This window comes from Ceratotherium simum, chromosome 17, assembly GCF_057802395.1.
Source record: "Ceratotherium simum simum isolate JZ-2026a chromosome 17, ASM5780239v1, whole genome shotgun sequence".
Classification (NCBI taxonomy): Eukaryota; Metazoa; Chordata; class Mammalia; order Perissodactyla; family Rhinocerotidae; genus Ceratotherium; species Ceratotherium simum.
Window position 1 is genome coordinate 53333122 of NC_141916.1, and position 18921 is coordinate 53352042.

Genomic DNA, 18921 nt, shown 5'->3' on the forward strand with positions numbered 1-18921 from the left:
GTGTTCCTTTTATAGTTTTTATTTCTCTGCCAAAATTTCCAGTCATGCCTTTTGTTTTGTTAGACATATTAAGGATGGTCAAGTAAAGTATGTTTCTGGTAGTTCAATTACACATATTTCCTGTTGATCTGTGTCTTTTGCTTCTCTTGGTTTTCAATTTTATCTTCTCATATATTTATTATTTCTCAGACAGTCATATACATGGTTTATGAAAAATTATAAAGACAGTTAGAGGTCTACGATAATCTTAAGTTTTTGGCAGATGGCAATCTCAGAAAACCTTAATCCAATCACAGAGAACAATTGAATCTAGGCTTAAGTTCCCACAGAGGCCAGTCTGTTCCTACTCCTTACTCCTAGGTACCCGTTGGGATACCTTCCTAAAGTCTGTGGGTTTACTGAGGTTTCCCCTTCTTGGTGGGTTCTGAACTCTGCATACTGGATTTAGGCAGATTTTACATAAATGGGTATATAAAGATAAAACTTGCCTTATGAGGGAATTTTGTATATACTTAAAAGTATTTACAAATGATATATATTTGAAAGAAAAACATAGATTTCTTTCTTATGTCTACTGAAGAACCACATTTTGAGTTAATATTCCTTATCTAACTCGATGACTATAGAGTCACAGACTCTCTTTCTAAAATATGTGATGCTACGATAATTCCTTCTTGGGAAAATACAAATTCCAACTGTAGGCTTATAAACCTACACTATGGCTTCAAAATAACATCTGTTTTTGAATATGCTATGATAATCCCATCATCCACAGAAGTCATAGACACATGCAGTAGCAGTGAGAAGTATGGTCCTTCTTTATTCTTTTTTTTTTTTTTTAACCTTTGGATGACTGATAGGATGCTATTTCCTTAACCAACTCTTGGATTAAGAAAATATAATCTAATTTATTTAACTGAGATAAATGGGGACAAAAAGCAATTGGAGAGAGAGGATGTATTCTTGGACGATGTAGGCAAAGACTGAGAGAAGACCAGGAGATGAAATTCTTCTACTGAATAATTAGAAATCCTCATAGCTAACATCAGATCTCTTCATAACTATTAATAAAAATAAATCCAGTAGTTTAGGAATTGAAATCGGTTCCATTTAAGAAGTCATTTTAATATCCAAATAAATGGTTATGGTCAGAAGGAGCTAAGATCTTTAATTGGACAGTTAATCTACATCTATGTATACTGCCAAATATATTTATATCACAGTGGGTGAAGATGGACTCTGAATATGTGGTATCTTTGCAATTTTTCTATCCTTTCATCTGTTTATTTCAAGGCTCTTCACTAAGGTAGCATTGTAGTTGTGTTAATTCTAAGGATTGTGGTGATGCGTTATTTCAGATGATGCATTAGAGAGAATGCATGCAGAATAACACCAAGAGAAAAGGACGTGATATTTAAATTAGTGTCTAAAGATAACTTTCCATCTCTTCATTTCATAAGTAGAAGTGACCAGTGTAGATTTATTTAACATTAGGACTTCCTTTGCATATAAGTAACAAGGAGACAGAGAAGGAGCATTTTGAATAGAGAATTTGGATTAAATTAATAAAGTACTGTAATAAAATGACAGGCTCATGATTTACTGCTGGTCACACTTGCTTTCACCTTTGGAAGCTTTATTAGTCATTGGTATCCTTCGAGAGAGTAAATCCAAAAAAGGTGAACTATTAGAAGCTGTGTTACAAGGAATTGGAGTTAAATGCTTGTTTAAAGAAAGAATGACAATGTTGAAATGAGAGTGAGATGGTGATGATGATGATGGTGATGATGGTGATGATAATGATGGTATCTCATCCCGTTGCCATTACTTAACACAATTGTGAGTTCTAATATACGTTCTGGCTAAGCAGAGAAGGCAGAGCCAGAGAAGGTCTGTGCTTCAACAACAAATTGGAAGGCATTCCTGGTCCATGATTGATTGACTCTTAACCTCACAATCAGAAAGAGTATTTCTACTCTCTATTGTGCTCAATTCCCCCAAACAACAGAGGTTCTGTTGTTGTCGACATAGATTGTTGATATCATACTGTGAATCCTTTCCTGGGAAAAAAATTCTACTACATTAAACTTATACAAGGATTCGAAAAGGCAGGAATTAGATATCCATTGAATCTCAAATCAAATTACTATATATTTGTGTTTATTTTGTGGGAGACGATTTGGAGTCTGAAGTGTCTAATCAGAACTTCACCTGGGATTTTTGTCTGTATTTCTGTTTCAGATGGTACTGATCTAGAACTGAGGCTTGTAGGTGGAAGTAACCACTGTGTTGGGAGAGTAGAGCTGAAAATCCAAGGAAAGTGGGGGACCATATGCCACCATAACTGGAACAATGCTGCTGCTAACGTGGTGTGCAAGCAGTTGGGATGTGGAACAGCACTTCACTTCCCTGGCTTGCCTCATTTGGAATCAGGGTCTGGTACTATATGGCTTGATGATGTCTCTTGCTCTGGTGACGAATCTTTTCTTTGGGACTGCAGACATTCTGGAAGGGTAAATTATAATTGTATTCATCAGAAGGATGTGGCTGTGATCTGCTCAGGTAAGACCTACATTCATATGATTACATCAGATAAAATACCTCTTTTGGAGAAACAGGTGCAAGCCTTGAAGAAGTTACAACCAATTGTGAATGTAGGAATTGAGATTTTTAATTTTTCCTCAGGGAATATGTTTCCATACCCTCCAGCATGTTACATTGTAAACCTCCCTTCTTCGGAATGAGGTTTATAACCTCTGACACCATTTTACTTAGCTCTGATTGATGCAACAAAATATCCAGTCTAGTCAGAATTACTATTAGTCTGCACAAATGCATGATTTATATGAATATTCAGCATAATTTTTTAAATGTGTACTGTAATTACTTGGTATATTCAGAGACACACAATATTTCTTTACAATTTCAAAATTAGGCTTATTTTAGCACTTCCTTTCACTAAAATAAACTTTTTGAACCGTATCTAAAAATTTATGACTTGTGAATTACTTTATACTTTACACTAGTAAAATTTTTGGCTGCAGCCATTTGTCTTCTAGTTTCGAATTCTCAGCTACAAACACATTTCCCCCTATTTATATATGGTTTTGTCTGGTCAGGGCTTAAAATATTCCCTGATATTCATCTCACATTGGTGTTCTATGTTCAAAGATGTAAGAACACGTGTCCACTGTCTTAACAAAATTAAACCCACACCTTCTCCTGTTTTTATGAAAGAAGACTCTCTAGGTGTAGACCCAACTATTTTCTTCTGAGAATCCCCTTTGTCATGATGGAAAGAGCTTCTTTAGTAAATCATTTTCTTTAGTAGGTGACACTACTCTGCTAGCCTGACATGTAAGATGCCTTCATCTAATTTCATGTAGAGTTTGAGATCAGGCCATAGATTTTAAAGAGTTTTACTTAAGTCTAGAGCATACAGGAGGGAAATGCGCACATAGAAAAACAAATATTGACAGTGAGCCTTATTGATTACAATAGTTCTCCAGTCCATCCTCATAGGATATTTGGGAAAGAGACTGTATTTAGGAAACCTTTTCACATTTTTTTTTTCTTTTTACACCAGTTTGCTTGCAAGTTTTGTCTGGGGACCAACCACTTCCACCCCACAAAAGAAGAGTTTCCCAAAGTATATTTAACTAATCCATCATTTATTACACAAATGGACAGACAAGAAAGGGAAAGAAGAACTTAGGGGAGAGAAGAGGGAGACATGAGAAGATGAGATGAAAGGAGAGGGGAAGAGAGAGAATTTAAATCATTTTAATTAAACATGAACTTTCTTACAATATTCAAAAGTGAATTCACAGTAGTGAACTTCTGACATAATATCTCTAACAGTAAGAACATTTGCAATTCAGATTCTGGAATCTTTAGAATTGTGTGCTTCTGAAAGAGTAAGATATAGCCATGAAGGAAGTTACCTAAAAATAAAATTGGAAAAGAGTCCCAATAATGAGGCAGATGCATACGGCCAACCATGGGAAGATGGATAACTAGGTACATTGGTCTTCTCCTCAGCCCTATAGTCACAGAGATTTTTTTTACCAAACAGATATAGTTTATAGTTTAGAATATGTCATTTGATAATTATGTGACCTTATATAAATCAATTGCTAAGCTGCAAGTTTCTCATATTGTAGACAGGACTACAGTATTAAGTAAACTAGTGAAAGGAGAGTACCAAAAATGTATCTGGAAATCAGGAAGTTCTGGTAGCTACAACAAATATATTTTATAAATGAAGTTTTGTTTCTTCATAGAAAACATAGTATGAGAAAGAATATGTTTCCATTTAAATCCAAGTAAAAGTTTTTCCTAACGCTGCATTCTTTTTGTATCTTTTCCTCCTGAAGTTACTGAAATGTGGTATTTCCCAACACTCTCTCTGTTTTATTTTACTGAGTTAAAAATGATTAATCTAGTATTTTGAAAATTAATATAATTTATAATAAAATAGAATTCTAAATCTTTCCATTGTAATGTATAGTTTCTTAAATTTTAGCCAAAGCTAAAGCAAGGTTCTTAGGTTTATGATTTCAATTTTCATATTGAAGAGAGGATTGTTTCCAAAAAGACGGACATACGTTTCCATATTGACGTCTTCTTGTTAAAATTCTAAAACAAAATGCATTCTCATTTTTCACTTTTCTCAGCATATTAAAGATACATCTTATCTTCACATAGTGGGGATCGGGGGTGAAGCAAGCTGATGATCCTGTCCCAAACCCAACCCAGATGTTTCGCTGTGACTTTGTTCTAGATGGAGCAGATTTGGACCTGCGATTGGTGGATGGAAGCAGCAATTGTTCAGGGAGAATAGAGGTGAGAATCCATGGACAGTGGTGGACAATATGTGACTATGGCTGGAATAATAAACAAGCCACTGTGGTTTGTAAACAGCTAGGATGTCCAAATGGTATCGCTGGCAGTCACTATGCTAAACCCAGTAGAGAATCTAAGGAGATCTGGATAAACAGTGTATCTTGCATTGGAAATGAATCAGCTCTCTGGGACTGCATGTATGATGGAAAAGGAAAGCGAGCATGTGTCCAAAGATCAGATGCTGGAATAATCTGTGCTGGTAAGGTTCAAAGATTACAAGAGCGTACAAATTTGAATTCTCAGGTATATTTTGTTGGGAGGTGGAAACACTTGCTAGCTCGGAAGGAAGATTTTTAGGACCTTAAAAACACCCTAGCATACAGTTAAGCTGCAGAAAGAACTTTTGTCTTATAGCTTTCTTCAGTGATGCATTACTTGCTTTTTATTGAAAAGAAAACATTGATGAATCTTCGTAACTCAGGCTTAGAAGAAATTAAACCTGGAAATATAATTTGTGTCTATGAGAGTGAATCCTCCATATACCCCATGCTAATGTACCAAGAAAAGATAATATCTCTTCATCCTGCCTTTAATATACCTTGACCGGCTGTATTTTTAAATGCACATTGTAAAAAGAGAGCTTTCACTGTCTCACCAATCAATCTCCCCTGAAAACAAATGCAGCTGCTTTCCAAATGCATCACTATATTTAATCTGTGTCTCTAAAACAATTAGGAAGTTCCGCTTCATATAAAACTAATGAGTTTTATTAATTCATAGTTTTCTTCACTGTTTTTCTGTGTTGAATTCACTACTGCTTTTTATCTTTTTATTTAATAATATGTATTGTTTATTTCTGGTTATAAATTAAGGTTGACTATAGAGAATTAGAAATATATACAAATCCAAATAGCTAGAAATAGATATATTCGTTATATACATTGACATGATGCATAATTCTGTAGGAATCTAGAATGCCATTAGTAGAATTGAGAGCAGATACAAAATCTGTGTGTATGATTCTTCTGACATACTTCAATTTTGGGTATAAAAATTTTCCTGGGGCCGGCCCCGTGGTATAATGGTTGAGTTCGGCCTACTCTGCTTCAGAGGCCTGGGTTTGCGGATTCGGATCCCGAGTGTGGACGTACACCACTCATCACCCATGCTGTGGCGGCGACCCACATAAAAAGTGGAGGAAGATTGACACAGATGTTAGCTTAGGGCTAACCTTCCTCAGGCAAAAAAAAAAAAAAAAGAGGAAGATTGGCAACAGATGTTAGCTCAGGGCAAATCTTCCTCAGCAGAAAAAAAAAAAATTTCCATGGCCATTTAAATAGAAAAAACTAGGTTGCATATAAGGAAAAAATAAAGAAATAATAAATAAAATCAAGTCATCCTTCTTCTCTGTAGCGCTTTATGAAAGAAAAAGAAAAAGCAATATCTACACAGCTCTAAGTGGGCTGGAGTGGGGTGGTAGGGGATTATTGTGGCCTTAGATGACAATTTCCAACCATGCCACTTATATGAGGGCATATATGGATCATTTTGTTATTCATTGATCTCCCAGCACCTGCTATAGAACCCTGATAGATGACAAATAATAGAAAAAATAAAGAACTACATTCTTGTAAATAAAATACACACACACATACATGCACACAAATAGGTTATTTGTGGATGGATAGATAGATAGATGATATAGATAGATTAGATAGATAGATAGATAGGTAGATAGGTAATAGATAGATAGATGATAGATAAATAGTGCAACTTATTATTTTATGTCTTGTTTCTCACTTATTATAACATTTGCATTTTCCCATGTCCTTAAACTAATTTCTCAAAAATTATAATAAAAACCTTCACATTATTCTATCATATGAGTATACAGTAAATTATTTAACTCAAAATCTATTCTTGGTATATAGGCTCTTGGTAACTTTTTTGCTATTATACATTATATTTTCCTGAAATCTTTGGATGTAAAGTATATACAAATTCCATAAACTGAGGAGTGGAGTTTGTTTTATCAATTTCTGTCTATGTATCTATTCTCCTCACATTTAATATTATCAATTATGTAGACAAAGTTAGTTATCACTCTTTTTGTACACATATTTTATTTTACTTTTATAGATTGATGTAAAGTATTATAAAAATTACTTTTTATTTTTTCTTTTTTAATTGAGATATAATTGACATATAACATTATATTAATTTCAGATGTGCAACATAATGATGTAATATTTGTACATATTGTGAATGATCACAAGTCTAGTTAACATCCATCACCACACACAGTTACAAGTTTTTTTCTTGTAATGAGAACTTTTAAGATTTACTCTTTTAGCAACTTTCCTTTCTGCTTTTTGAAAATTATTTTCATCAAATGATATACCCAGTAAAAGAGTCAAAATGCAAAAAATTAAAAAGAATTTTTAAAATCCACTTGCAGTGCCACCATTTATTTAAAAATTTTTTACAATTTTGTTGTTTATGTTACAAGATCATGGATATGTAAGTGTGTGCATGTGTGCCCCTTTTTGCTGAATAATATATCATAGATATATTCCATATGATCATTAATAATCTAGCATCAGGTTAAAGGCTACTTAGATATTGCATAAATGCACTACAATTTATTAGTTATTCCCATACTGTTAAGTTTTTTCAAGTTTTCAAGTTTTCACTAGTCAAAATATTGTTTTATTGGATATACTGAAAAATACATTTTTTACACTTTATTTACTTTGCTAAACACTTAAAAATGGAATTGTTATGTAAAAGAGTATGCATCCTCTTAAAGTTTGGGATATATATTGCCAAATCATCTTCCAGGAATTTTATTTTTTTTCTCTTCTACTAAATCTCATTTTTCTACTATCCCACTAGCACTGAATATTTCCATCTTTTAAAGTTACTATCAGTATGATAAAAAATTATAATAATAATATGAACTAACACTTATTGAATATCTATTGTGTGCCAGGCTTTTTTCTACGTACTTTACATGTATAGTTTCATGTAATCTTCATGTAATCCCAGGAAGTAGACACTATTGCAGCCTCTGTTTTACAGTGGGGAAACGGAAGTGCTGAAAGTAACCCACCAAAGGTCCCTCAGCTGAAGGGCAGTGGTGACACTGGGATTCAAATATAGGCTGTTTGGCTCCAGAGCCAATGCTTAAAATTGCTTTCACAACAAAAAAGAATTTTTTCTCCCAATTCTTCATTGGCAATTTATTTGTATTTGTTTGTGGATTGTCTTTTTTTGTTCTTTGCCCTGTTTTCTATTGTGTGATAAGTCTTTGTCTTCATAATATGTAGGAATTCTGTATTTTACAGGGTCCCTTTGAAAAATACATAACCCTCTCTTCTATTTGAGAATCATGGTGTTCTAATTATTGTAGCTTTCTCTCGGTTAATGTGCACTGAGGCATATATATCCCCTAATTATTCTATTTTTTTAAAAATTCCCTTGCTATTCATTCATATATTTTCTTCTAAATCTGGATTAAAATTGGAATTGTTTTTAAGTAATGTTAAACATATGAATTAGTTTGATTTGGGGGGAAATGATATTATTACAATATCTAATTCTGCTATACTAGAAGAGAATACACTACTTGATTTATGTGTTTCTTTTATTTGCCTCAGGAAATTAAAATTTTTTCTTTGCTTTGTTTCTATGAATTTTTATTTGGTATATATGGAGATTATATATTATATGTATGTACATATATTCATATATATGTATTTAATTTACATTAAGTTCATTGATTTCCATTATATTTCTCTTGGAAATAATTGGTGACATACTCAAACTTTATGTGCAAGGATATCCATGGCAGCATAATTTATGAAAATGAAAAATTATCAATAACTTAAATAACCAAGAATTGTGTATTAATTAAATAACTTAGAGAATCCCTATGTGATGGGATACTATGAAACCATTAAATATTATATTTTAAAAATATGTATACACCTTGGTGAATAAAGTGGAAGATTATTATATATACACAAAACATTTGTCTTACTAAGTATCCAGTGAAGGAATTGGAAAGCTTTTGGAATTTTTAAAGTGGTCCCTTATAAAATGTTATACCTTTCCTATATAATAGTAATAGCTGGTTAGAAAAATATTACTCAAGTGCTTTGAACATGGGAAAAATCAGGATAAAAAGAGAAATTTACTTCATTAAAGGGCATTTTCATGTACTCCCACCTCCTTTTACCTTATAAAACATGGGTAGACAAACTAAAATGAAGAATATGAGGGGATGGATTACATACTGTTCTCATGTTCACCACCCAAGATGTAATTCATGTAGAAATAGAAGTATAATGATGTACACTTGAAATTTATACAGTGTTATAAACTAATGTTACCGCAATAAACCGAAAAAAAAAAGGAGGGGGAACAAAAAAGAATATGAAGGGATGACCCAACACTGGACTTCACTACAGAAACTTGCTAGAGTTTTAATCTGCTGAATACACCCATACCTCAAAGAACCTCTACCAGTGATGATTCCATGTTGCCTGCATTGTCCAAATCAGTCATTCTGGGAGGCTTTATAATGATTCCCAGACTTTACTTCAGTAAATTTGCCTCCTTTGTTTCATCCCATAGGGACACTGTCCCTCCAAAATTTGAATAAGAAATTATTACAAGAAAGAAAAACAAATTTTTCATAAATAAATATGCCTAATATATCATGTCTTTGCCTAAAGTTTCAGAGTGTTGAATATACTAAGTGAGGAAAATATCACCTTTAGTCTTCTGAAAGGGTCCTATCAATTTGATCTCAAACATGCAGTTTTGTCCTGCTTGCAGAGACAGATCTGGACCTGAGGCTCGTGGGTGCAGATAGTCACTGTTATGGGAGATTGGAGGTGAAATACCAAGGAGAGTGGGGGACTGTGTGCCATGACAAATGGAGCACAAAGAATGCAGCTGTTGTGTGTAAACAATTGGGATGTGGAAATCCTATCCATATATATGGTATGACCCATATTAATGAAGCATCAGGACCTATCTGGTTGGATGATGTTTCTTGCATTGGAAATGAGGCAAATATCTGGGACTGTGAACACCCTGGATGGGGAAAGCATAACTGTGTACACAGAGAGGATGTGACTGTGTCCTGTTCAGGTAAGATTTGTTTTGTTTATTCTGTCTTGACAAAAGAAGTAGTATTCATAATAAGCAAGGCACTTCCTATGGTTGAGGTAGAACAGAAGGGGAAAAAAACCCACAGACTTTATAACATGGAGTATATAGTTAGAAAACTCTGACTGTTAAATTAGAAAGTGTTAGCAAAAGTCATTGTCTGAAGAGAAAAAATGCTGTCTTCTACTCCTCTACCTATTTATTGCTTATACTCCCCTTTATATTCTCAGTCTTGGTTTTAAAACATCTGATATCTGTAGGCATGCAGTTTTTGAAGATTGTCTAACCAGAAATTTCCCAGTAGCACTAAAAGAAGGAAGGAGAAATCTGAACTACATTGTATCAAAAAGTGAATCTATTTCATAGTGATAATACAGGACTAAGAGATATTACAGATGGTTCCCACCTTACAATGGTTCAACTTCGATTTTTCGACTTTACAATGCTGCAAAAGCTATGCATTTGGTAGCACCTATACTTCAAGTTTTGAACTTTGACCTTTTCCCGGGCTAGCAATGTGTGGTGCAATACTCTCTCATGATGCTGGGCAGCACCAGCCAGCAGCAGCTCCCAGTCAGCCATGCGATCAGGGAGGTAAACAACTGATACACTTACAACCATTCTGCACCCAGACAGCCAATCTGTTTTTCACTTGCAGTACAGTATTCAATAAATTACATGAGATATTCAACACTTTATTATAAAATAGGCTTTGTGTTAGATGATTTTGCCCAACTTTTTTTTTTTTGTGAGGAAGATCGGCCCTGAGCTAACATCAGCCAACCCTCCTCCCTCCTCTTTTTTTTTGTTTTTTTCGTTGAGGAAGACTGGCCCTGGGCTAACATCCATGCCCATCTTCCTCTACTTTATATGGGACGCTGCCACAGCACAGCTTGCCAAGCGGTGCATCGGTGCGCGCCCAGGATCAGAACTGGCGAACCCCGGGCCGCCGCAGCAGAGCACGTGCACTGGGCCGGCCCCTGATTTTGCCCAACTTTAGGCTAATATAAGTGTTGTGAGTACATTTAAGATAAGCTAGGCTAAGCTACGATGTTCAGTAGGTTAGATGTATTAAATGCATTTTCAATTTATGATATTTTCAACTTACAATGGGTTTATTGGGATGTAACCCCATCATAAGTCGAGGAAAATCTGTACAGTATTTGAAAAAAGGTAACTGTTTAGATTTTCTTTTAGAAAAATTTATTAAACCATGAATATTTATAATTTATTGTGAAATGATTGGATTAGTGACAATAGATATAAAATAAGAGGCTTATTTGCATAATTAAGAAAATTATTTTTTAACTGGATAAATTATTAAATAATTAGGAAATGTCATAGAAACACACTTATCTGAATTTTGAGTAATATCAAACACATATAGTGATTTTCCTCCTACCTCTGTATATATGCTTGTGGTTGGTAGCCTATCAGACTCAACTAGGACCCCTAAACAAAATGGAGAACAGGCTGGACTTATTGGGCAGTGAGAAAATAACTCTCGAAACTCATTCAGATGCGTAGATCATCAAGCACAGATTTTCTTCAACCTGCAATGGGGTTACGTCCCGTCATAAATTGAAAATATTGTAAGTCGAAAATGCATTTAACACATCTAACGTACCGAACATCATAGCTCAGCCTAGCCTACCTTAAACATGATTAGAACACTTACATTAGCCTACATTTGGGCAAAATTGTCTAACACAAAGCGTATTTTATAATAAAGTGTTGAATATCCCATGTAATTTATTGACAGATGTACAGAAAGTAAACCTAATATAGTATTAGGAAAATATTGTATGGCTAGAGACATATACAGGAATTAAACGATGCTACAGTTGCATTGGGAAATGTTAAGGAGTGAGGAGTTGGGGCTCTTGGGCAAGACTTCCTAAGAAGAGTCATGTCCAAAATGACATTTGAAGATAAGGAGAGTTGATGTATTTCTGACGTAGGACAGTGGAGGTATATTGTTGGCCTCGCCAGCTGGAAGCAAACTGCTTCTGGTGGTCTTTATTAAAAGATATGGAGGGAAAAAACATTTGTCAGATCACTAGCTGCATACCAGTTACCAGGGGATATATTAATTTGCTCGAACAATGAAATCATATCTGGAACAGCAGCTGCAAATGGAGTCACAATCTGGTTGAGTTTATGATAATCCACAGTCTTTCTCCAAGATTCATATGTTTTCTTCATAGACCAGATAGGTGAGTTGAATGGGGATAAGTTGGAAATCATCACCCCTGCATCCTTCAAGTCCTTGATGGTGGCAACTAAACTCTGCAGTCGTTCCAGGAAAGTGGTATTGATTTTGGTTATTAATTGATTACTAATTTCCTTGGAAGAGGGCAGTTCTAGTGACTTCTACTTGGTCTTTCACACCATCATAACCCTCACTCCACAAGTCAGGGAATCAATGTGAGGATTCTGCCAGTTGCTAAGTATGTATGTCCCAATTTTGCGTAATTCAAAGGTAGAATTAACCAATTCCAACTAGTTATGGACCTGGGGAAATAACCACAGAATGGGTTAGGGGACTCACTGGGCCCACTGTGTGAGGTGAACCTGTACTAAAACTCCATTGATCACTTGACCTCCATAAGCCCCTACTCTAGCTGGTGGACCAGAGTGACGTTTTGGGTCTCCTGGAACTAATGTCACTTCAGAGCAAGTGTCCAGTAGTTCTTAAAAGGTCTAATAATTTTCTTTTCCCAAATGCACAGTCACCTTGGGGAAAGATTGTAGGTCTCTTTGGGAAAGGTTGGGAGAAAAATTAACAGTATAAATTTTTGGCATTGTGGCTGGGTGCATCCTCAAGGTGATCTGGCCTCCCCTTCCTTTGTGGGATTCTGGGTCTATAAACTGGCTCAAGTCTAGGAATCAGTTGAGGGGCAATGACTCTCTGTTTTTATGATTCAAGTTAGATTTATGTTCACTTGACCTAGAACTCTTCCACTTTTAAACAGATCAAGAATTTAAAAGACTGCCTGCCTATTTCATTTCTAGAGATACCACGATCAACTAGCGAATGTCATGGGTCTCTGCAAGTCAGACTATTTTAATTACTGCTTTGAATGTGTTGTCCATTATGGTAACCACACCCACCTTGTCTTTGACAATTAAGTGCCCATCTCTTGTCCCTGCTACCTTGGAATCCAATTATCCCCACTGTATTTAAGAATCCCAATTCAGTGGCAACAGTTCCCATTGTAATTTCTGACCTCACAAATTTATTTCTCATAGTCATGCTGCAAGGTGTTTTCTCTGGACCCTTCCAGGGTAGGTGAGCAGATCTTACATGATAAATCCACTCTAAATTCCAAGCTCACTAAGCCTTTGGATTCTTCCTCTACCACATACAGAGGTGGTTCATTTCAACTTCATTTAATATAGGACATCTTTTGGTCAATGTTTCAGCCAACCAATCAAACGTTAGAGCCCTTTCTAACCCCCCGAGCTACATCATTAAATCTAGAATCTCTGCTTAGTGGGCCCATATCAATAAATTCAGCCTGATCCAACTTTAAGTTTCTTCTACTATTATCCCACACCCTTAATATGCATTTCCACACATATTTCCCAGATTTATATCCATATAAATTTGAAAAATCACATTTTTTGTGCACGCTCTTCCACATGAGTCACACTTTGTACCTTACTTTGGGACCTCCTGGGTCTTGAGTCTAGTTGTAGGTCTAAAAGTAAAGAAGGGTAGTGGACGTGGGTCCTAAGGAGAATCAGGAAGGTCTTGAAAAGCAACTACCTCAAGGGAGGAGGTTATAGTTTTATATATATATGTTATATGTTATATATATATATATATAGAGAGAGAGAAACAGAGAGACTGAGAGACTGAGGGAGAGGGAGATTTTAAGGAATGGTGGGGGCTCACAAGTCCAAAATCTGCAGGGTAGGCCAGTAGGCTGGAGACCCACGAAGAGCTGATGTTGCAATTTTGAGCCCAAAGACAGACTAGAGGAAGAATTCAGTCTTTTCTCTTAAGGTCTTCAACTAATTAGATGAGGTCAACCCACTTACGGAGGGTAATCTGCTCTACTCAAAGTTTGCTGATTTAAATGTTACATCTAAAAATATCTTCACAGCAACATCTGGACTGGTGTTTGAGCAAACAACTGGGTGCCGTAGTCTAGCCAAATTCACACATAATATTAACTACCACACCCACTAACTACTTGCTTCACTGTTTTTGATGTAGATAGTACAAAGTGGAGCCTGAGGCTAATAGATGGCAACAGCCGCTGCTCCGGAAGACTGGAGGTGTACTTTCAAGGACAGTGGGGCACAGTGTGTGATGACAACTGGAGCAGTGATGCTGCTGCTGTGGTGTGTGACCAGCTGGATTGTCCATCTTCTATTATTGGCATGGGTCTGGGAAATGCTTCTGTGGGATCTGGAAAAATTTGGCTTGATGATGTTTCCTGTGACGGGGATGAGCCACAACTCTGGGCATGCAGGCACAGTGGGTGGGGAAATCATGACTGCAGTCACAGTGAAGATGTTGGAGTGACCTGTTCTGGTAAGACACCCAAACCAGGATTTCCTATAAAAGTGCCTGGCCTCTCTAACACACTATTTTTTTCCTTAATGGGTACATGTATGGCAGAGTACTCATTTCTCAGTACCAAACCCTCAGGAAATGAAACCTCATTTTCTAATATTTATCCAAATTTTCCCAAAGTTAAGTTCACCGAACACTAGTGTTACGAAGGAGTCTACAAAAAGAAATTATCCATAGTCAGATTAGTTTAAGAAAAATTAATAAGGATTCAGTCATTAAAATACTTAAACACTTGCATTGAAACATCCACATACTTAAAAATTCTTTCCCAAGCTTACCCGAATACCCATTCTTACTTGAAAGACTTATTTATGCAAGATTCATACCAATAGCATTAGAATGAATGAACCTCATCTAAAGGTCTGGGCTTATGGTTTACATAATTTCAAAAATTTCAAGAATTATCTTTCAGATTCCTTTCCCAAGGCCAAAGTTTTAATTAGACAACTTTCAAATGGTACAAAGAAAAATTCCACATATACCTATGCATGTAGTACAGTTTTTTAGAAGAGTTGAATTCCCTGACTCTGATATACTATTTCATTAGTCTTGGAGTTTCCTTATTTTTAGGCAATCCCAACATCTTTATCTCTTTCTCTATATATTCTTTTCTGAGATAAGTGAGTAAGACATTGAATTATGTTTTAAAGAATCATTAAACTCCAACATGAATCTGGAATTTGCCTCTTAAACTTTCGTCCTTCTATTCTGCTTTTCAATTTAGGTTCATTTACAGTTATGATTTACAAATAACTACAATCCTTCCTTAGAGAAGATATTCTTCCAACTTGAATTTTTCCCATGTCTTCTGGAAGCTTGTTCTGCCACCGAACTATTCTCTTTTAAGGGGAAGTTTTGCTCCCCATGGTCATGAATATTAATGTATCTTTCTTTTTTAATTTTTATTTTATTTTTATAATTGAGGTAACATTGGTTTATAACATGATACAGATTTCAGACGCACATCATTATATTTTGACTTTGGTATATACTATGTCGTGTTCACCACCAAAAGTCTAATTTCCATTCGTCATTGTACAAATTTCCCCCTTTACCCCTTTTACCTTTCCCCTGCCACCCTTCCCCTCTGGTAATCAACAATCTATTCTCTGTATCTATGTATTTGGTTGTTATTGTTGTTTATCTTTCACATATGAGTGAAACCATGCTGTATTTGTTTTCCTCTGTCTGACTCATTTCCCTTAGCATAACACCCTCAAAGTCCATGTTGTCACAAATGGCAAGGTTTCATCTTTTTTATGGCCAAGTAGTATTCTATTGTGTGTGTGTGTATATATATATATATATATATATATATATACACCACATCTTCTTTATCTGTTCATCCATCAATGGGCACTTAGGTTGTTTCCATGTCATGGCTATTGTACATAATGCTGTAATGTATCTTTCAATAAAAGAATTCAGGTTCCCTGAACATGGGATCCAACTCTAGTCCATAGAAACTATCCACATGTTTTTTTTTCTTGTGCTTGTCTCTGTTACAGTAAACTACAGACTCCATATAAAGGAGGTGTTATTGGTTTATATTATGGATATGTAATTCTTAATTCAGGGAAACCTACAGGTCAACGTGATATACTTTCTTGTGCTGAACCATCTACTACAACTGTTTTTCTGCCTAAGACTCTCTCAGAGTGGATATATGTTGCTACAAAGCACTGAAATATGTTTTGCCTTATATTTAGAGTACTTCACTTAGGGCAAAAAAAAATTTTTATCTGTTTCTAGACTCCCTTTCAGGTAATCTCAATTTTGATAGAGATTCCTGCAAGACACATATTTACTCCCCAAAAGCATAGCTGTCTAAATGTCAGCAGCTAAAATAAGTCCCATTTATAGAGATGTCTTTTTACTTTTATGGCAAAATTGAAAAAACTGCTCTACCAACCTCAAATGATTACAATTTTAAAACCCCTGTTAATTACAAAAAGATCTTAACCTTTGCTTTGCAAATTCCCTCACTGAGCCCCAAAAACAAAGAGTAACATATAGGCTTAAAATAAAAATACATTGCGATTTTATTTCTTTACTTAATGGGAGTTTTATTTAGAGAATCATCCCATATCCACTCACACATAACTATGTCAAAATAACTAATTTAATAAAATCTTTCTCAGCAGTGTTAGTGGCATCAGGCAATGGGGCTGGAATGACAGGAAAGGGCAGACATTCCAAGGCCTTCTGGACCACATTAAGTATGTTGTTCCTCTTCTCAAGGCCAGTAGGAGGTAATTTGATCACACTAGAGCTGATTTTCTGACATGTCAGATCTTTCACTATTAGGAAGTTAGATCTATTAATATAGTTTAATAAATAAAGTAGAAAATACAGAGTATGATATCACATAGCTATCAAATGATATTTATTAATATTAATTTTCTTTTTTTAATTAAAAATAATATAAAACAAGCTGACACCATCCATTATTTGTAAAAAATTAAATATGAATTACATAAAGAAGTATTACATTCTTATTATAATTAAATATATTTACTCTCACATCAGTAGGCAGTATTACTTGTGTTTCACAGACTATGCCACAGCACACCAGAAACTACCAAAGTACCCTAAAATAGATAAATCAGCTTTGCTAGAACAGGACTCACTCCGTTTCACATTGATTCTTGTAAGAATTCCGTTCAAAATCTGACTGTTTCAATTTGGCTCAGAATGGATTTCCAGTTTCTTAATTCTTCAAAAAAATCACATACTTCTCACATACAGTAAATTTCATATTTTCTTTTCCCAGAGTCCAATTTCTTTTTAGAATTCTTTTCATCTAACATCTCTAACATATTTAAGTTTATTCTAATTTTTCCTGGATTTTGTAATATCATAGATGTGTGCATTTCTTCTTTGACTCTGCATATATTATACCACCTTTCCATAATATTCCTCTGAGTCTCTGGCAGATAATATATAATTATTCAAAATTCAGATGAAAATTAATACCATTAAATAATATTATTTTTATCCAAAGTCTTTGTTCAGATTTTGTAGACAAAATGATATCCTTTCTTTTCAAGCCAGAAATTTTCATGAGTTTGAAACATACCTGGGTGATATGTTTTTTTTAATCTAATAAAAAGGAAACATGAACTTTGAAGGAAAGCATAAATAAAATTATTAAGCACGCTAGAGAAGTCAGGACCCAGACAATCTCCCAACTTTTCACCACTGGCCTATGAGTGGAAAAGAATCTTAAATGTCTTATGTAATGTGCTTCTGTAAAATTGTGTTGGTGTTTTGATTACAGATGAATCAAATATGGAACTGAGGCTTGTGGGTGGAGGCAGCAGATGTGCTGGGAGAGTCGAGGTGGAAATCAATGGTGCTGTGGCAACCGTATGTGCTACCCACTGGGGAATGAACATTGCTGCAGTTGTTTGCAGGCAACTTGGATGTGAGTCTGTACTCAGTATCTCTGAAGAGCCTCGTTTCACAGAAAGAACATCACACATCTTACTATCTACATCTAGCTGCACTGGAAATGAAGCCTCTCTCTGGGACTGTGTCCATTGGAAGTGGATACAGACTACATGTCTTTCTAATATGGAAGCTAGTATGATCTGCTCAGGTAATTTCTGGGCAAAGATAAATATATTTATTCAATTATTTATTCTTTCATGTATTTAATAAATATTTATGGAGTGGCTATTTAACAATGCTAGGTTAAAAGTAGATGAGCTAAATAAAAGTAGCTCTATTCTCTTATTTAGAAAAGGAGATAGGTGTATAATGAAAATATATAATGAAATGATGATTTATTTAAAGCTGTATGAAGTAGAAGTACAAGATGAAATGAGAAGACACAATTAGAAGATATTACCTATTTGCAGGGTCAGAGAATATTTCTGTGAAATGATATTTAAGAAAAGGTCTGAAGTATGGGTATGACAATCAAGTAAAGAAGTATTATGAAGATCATTGAAAAATATAGGTAGTATTTCATTCAAGTACCAAAGGTGGAATGAGCTTGTCTGATTCCAGGAACTAAAAGATGGCTTGAAGTAAAAGTGTTAGACCTAAGTGAAAAATGGGAAGAAGTTCTAGTAAAGCCCTGCGATGTAGGCAAGGGCAAGATTTTTTATGGAGTAGAGATTTTTGTACTTTATTCTAAAGTGAAAGGGAAACCATTGAAGGGCATAAGCATGATAAGACTTGCATTTTAAAGAGAAAACTCTGGCTGTGTTGTGTGTGTCTTTGTGTGTGTGGTGGATGGGGGCTATTGGATGCAGAACATCAAGTTGTTTGATGATTCTAGTGAACTTATGAAGTTCTGAATA

At 35.0% G+C, this 18921-nt stretch overlaps 1 protein-coding gene across 1 annotated transcript in view; it reads left to right on the top strand.

Annotated features, from left to right (window-relative positions):
* The window catches only part of LOC106803190 (scavenger receptor cysteine-rich type 1 protein M160), a 47714-nt gene that overhangs the window by 14949 nt on the left and 13844 nt on the right, over positions 1–18921 (top strand). Inside the window, exons 4-7 of the mRNA XM_087441925.1 lie at positions 2242–2439; positions 9883–10005; positions 14249–14569; positions 17892–18212. Coding sequence (XP_087298051.1) covers positions 2242–2439; positions 9883–10005; positions 14249–14569; positions 17892–18212 — 963 coding nt within the window. The remainder of the gene's footprint in view (positions 1–2241; positions 2440–9882; positions 10006–14248; positions 14570–17891; positions 18213–18921) is intronic.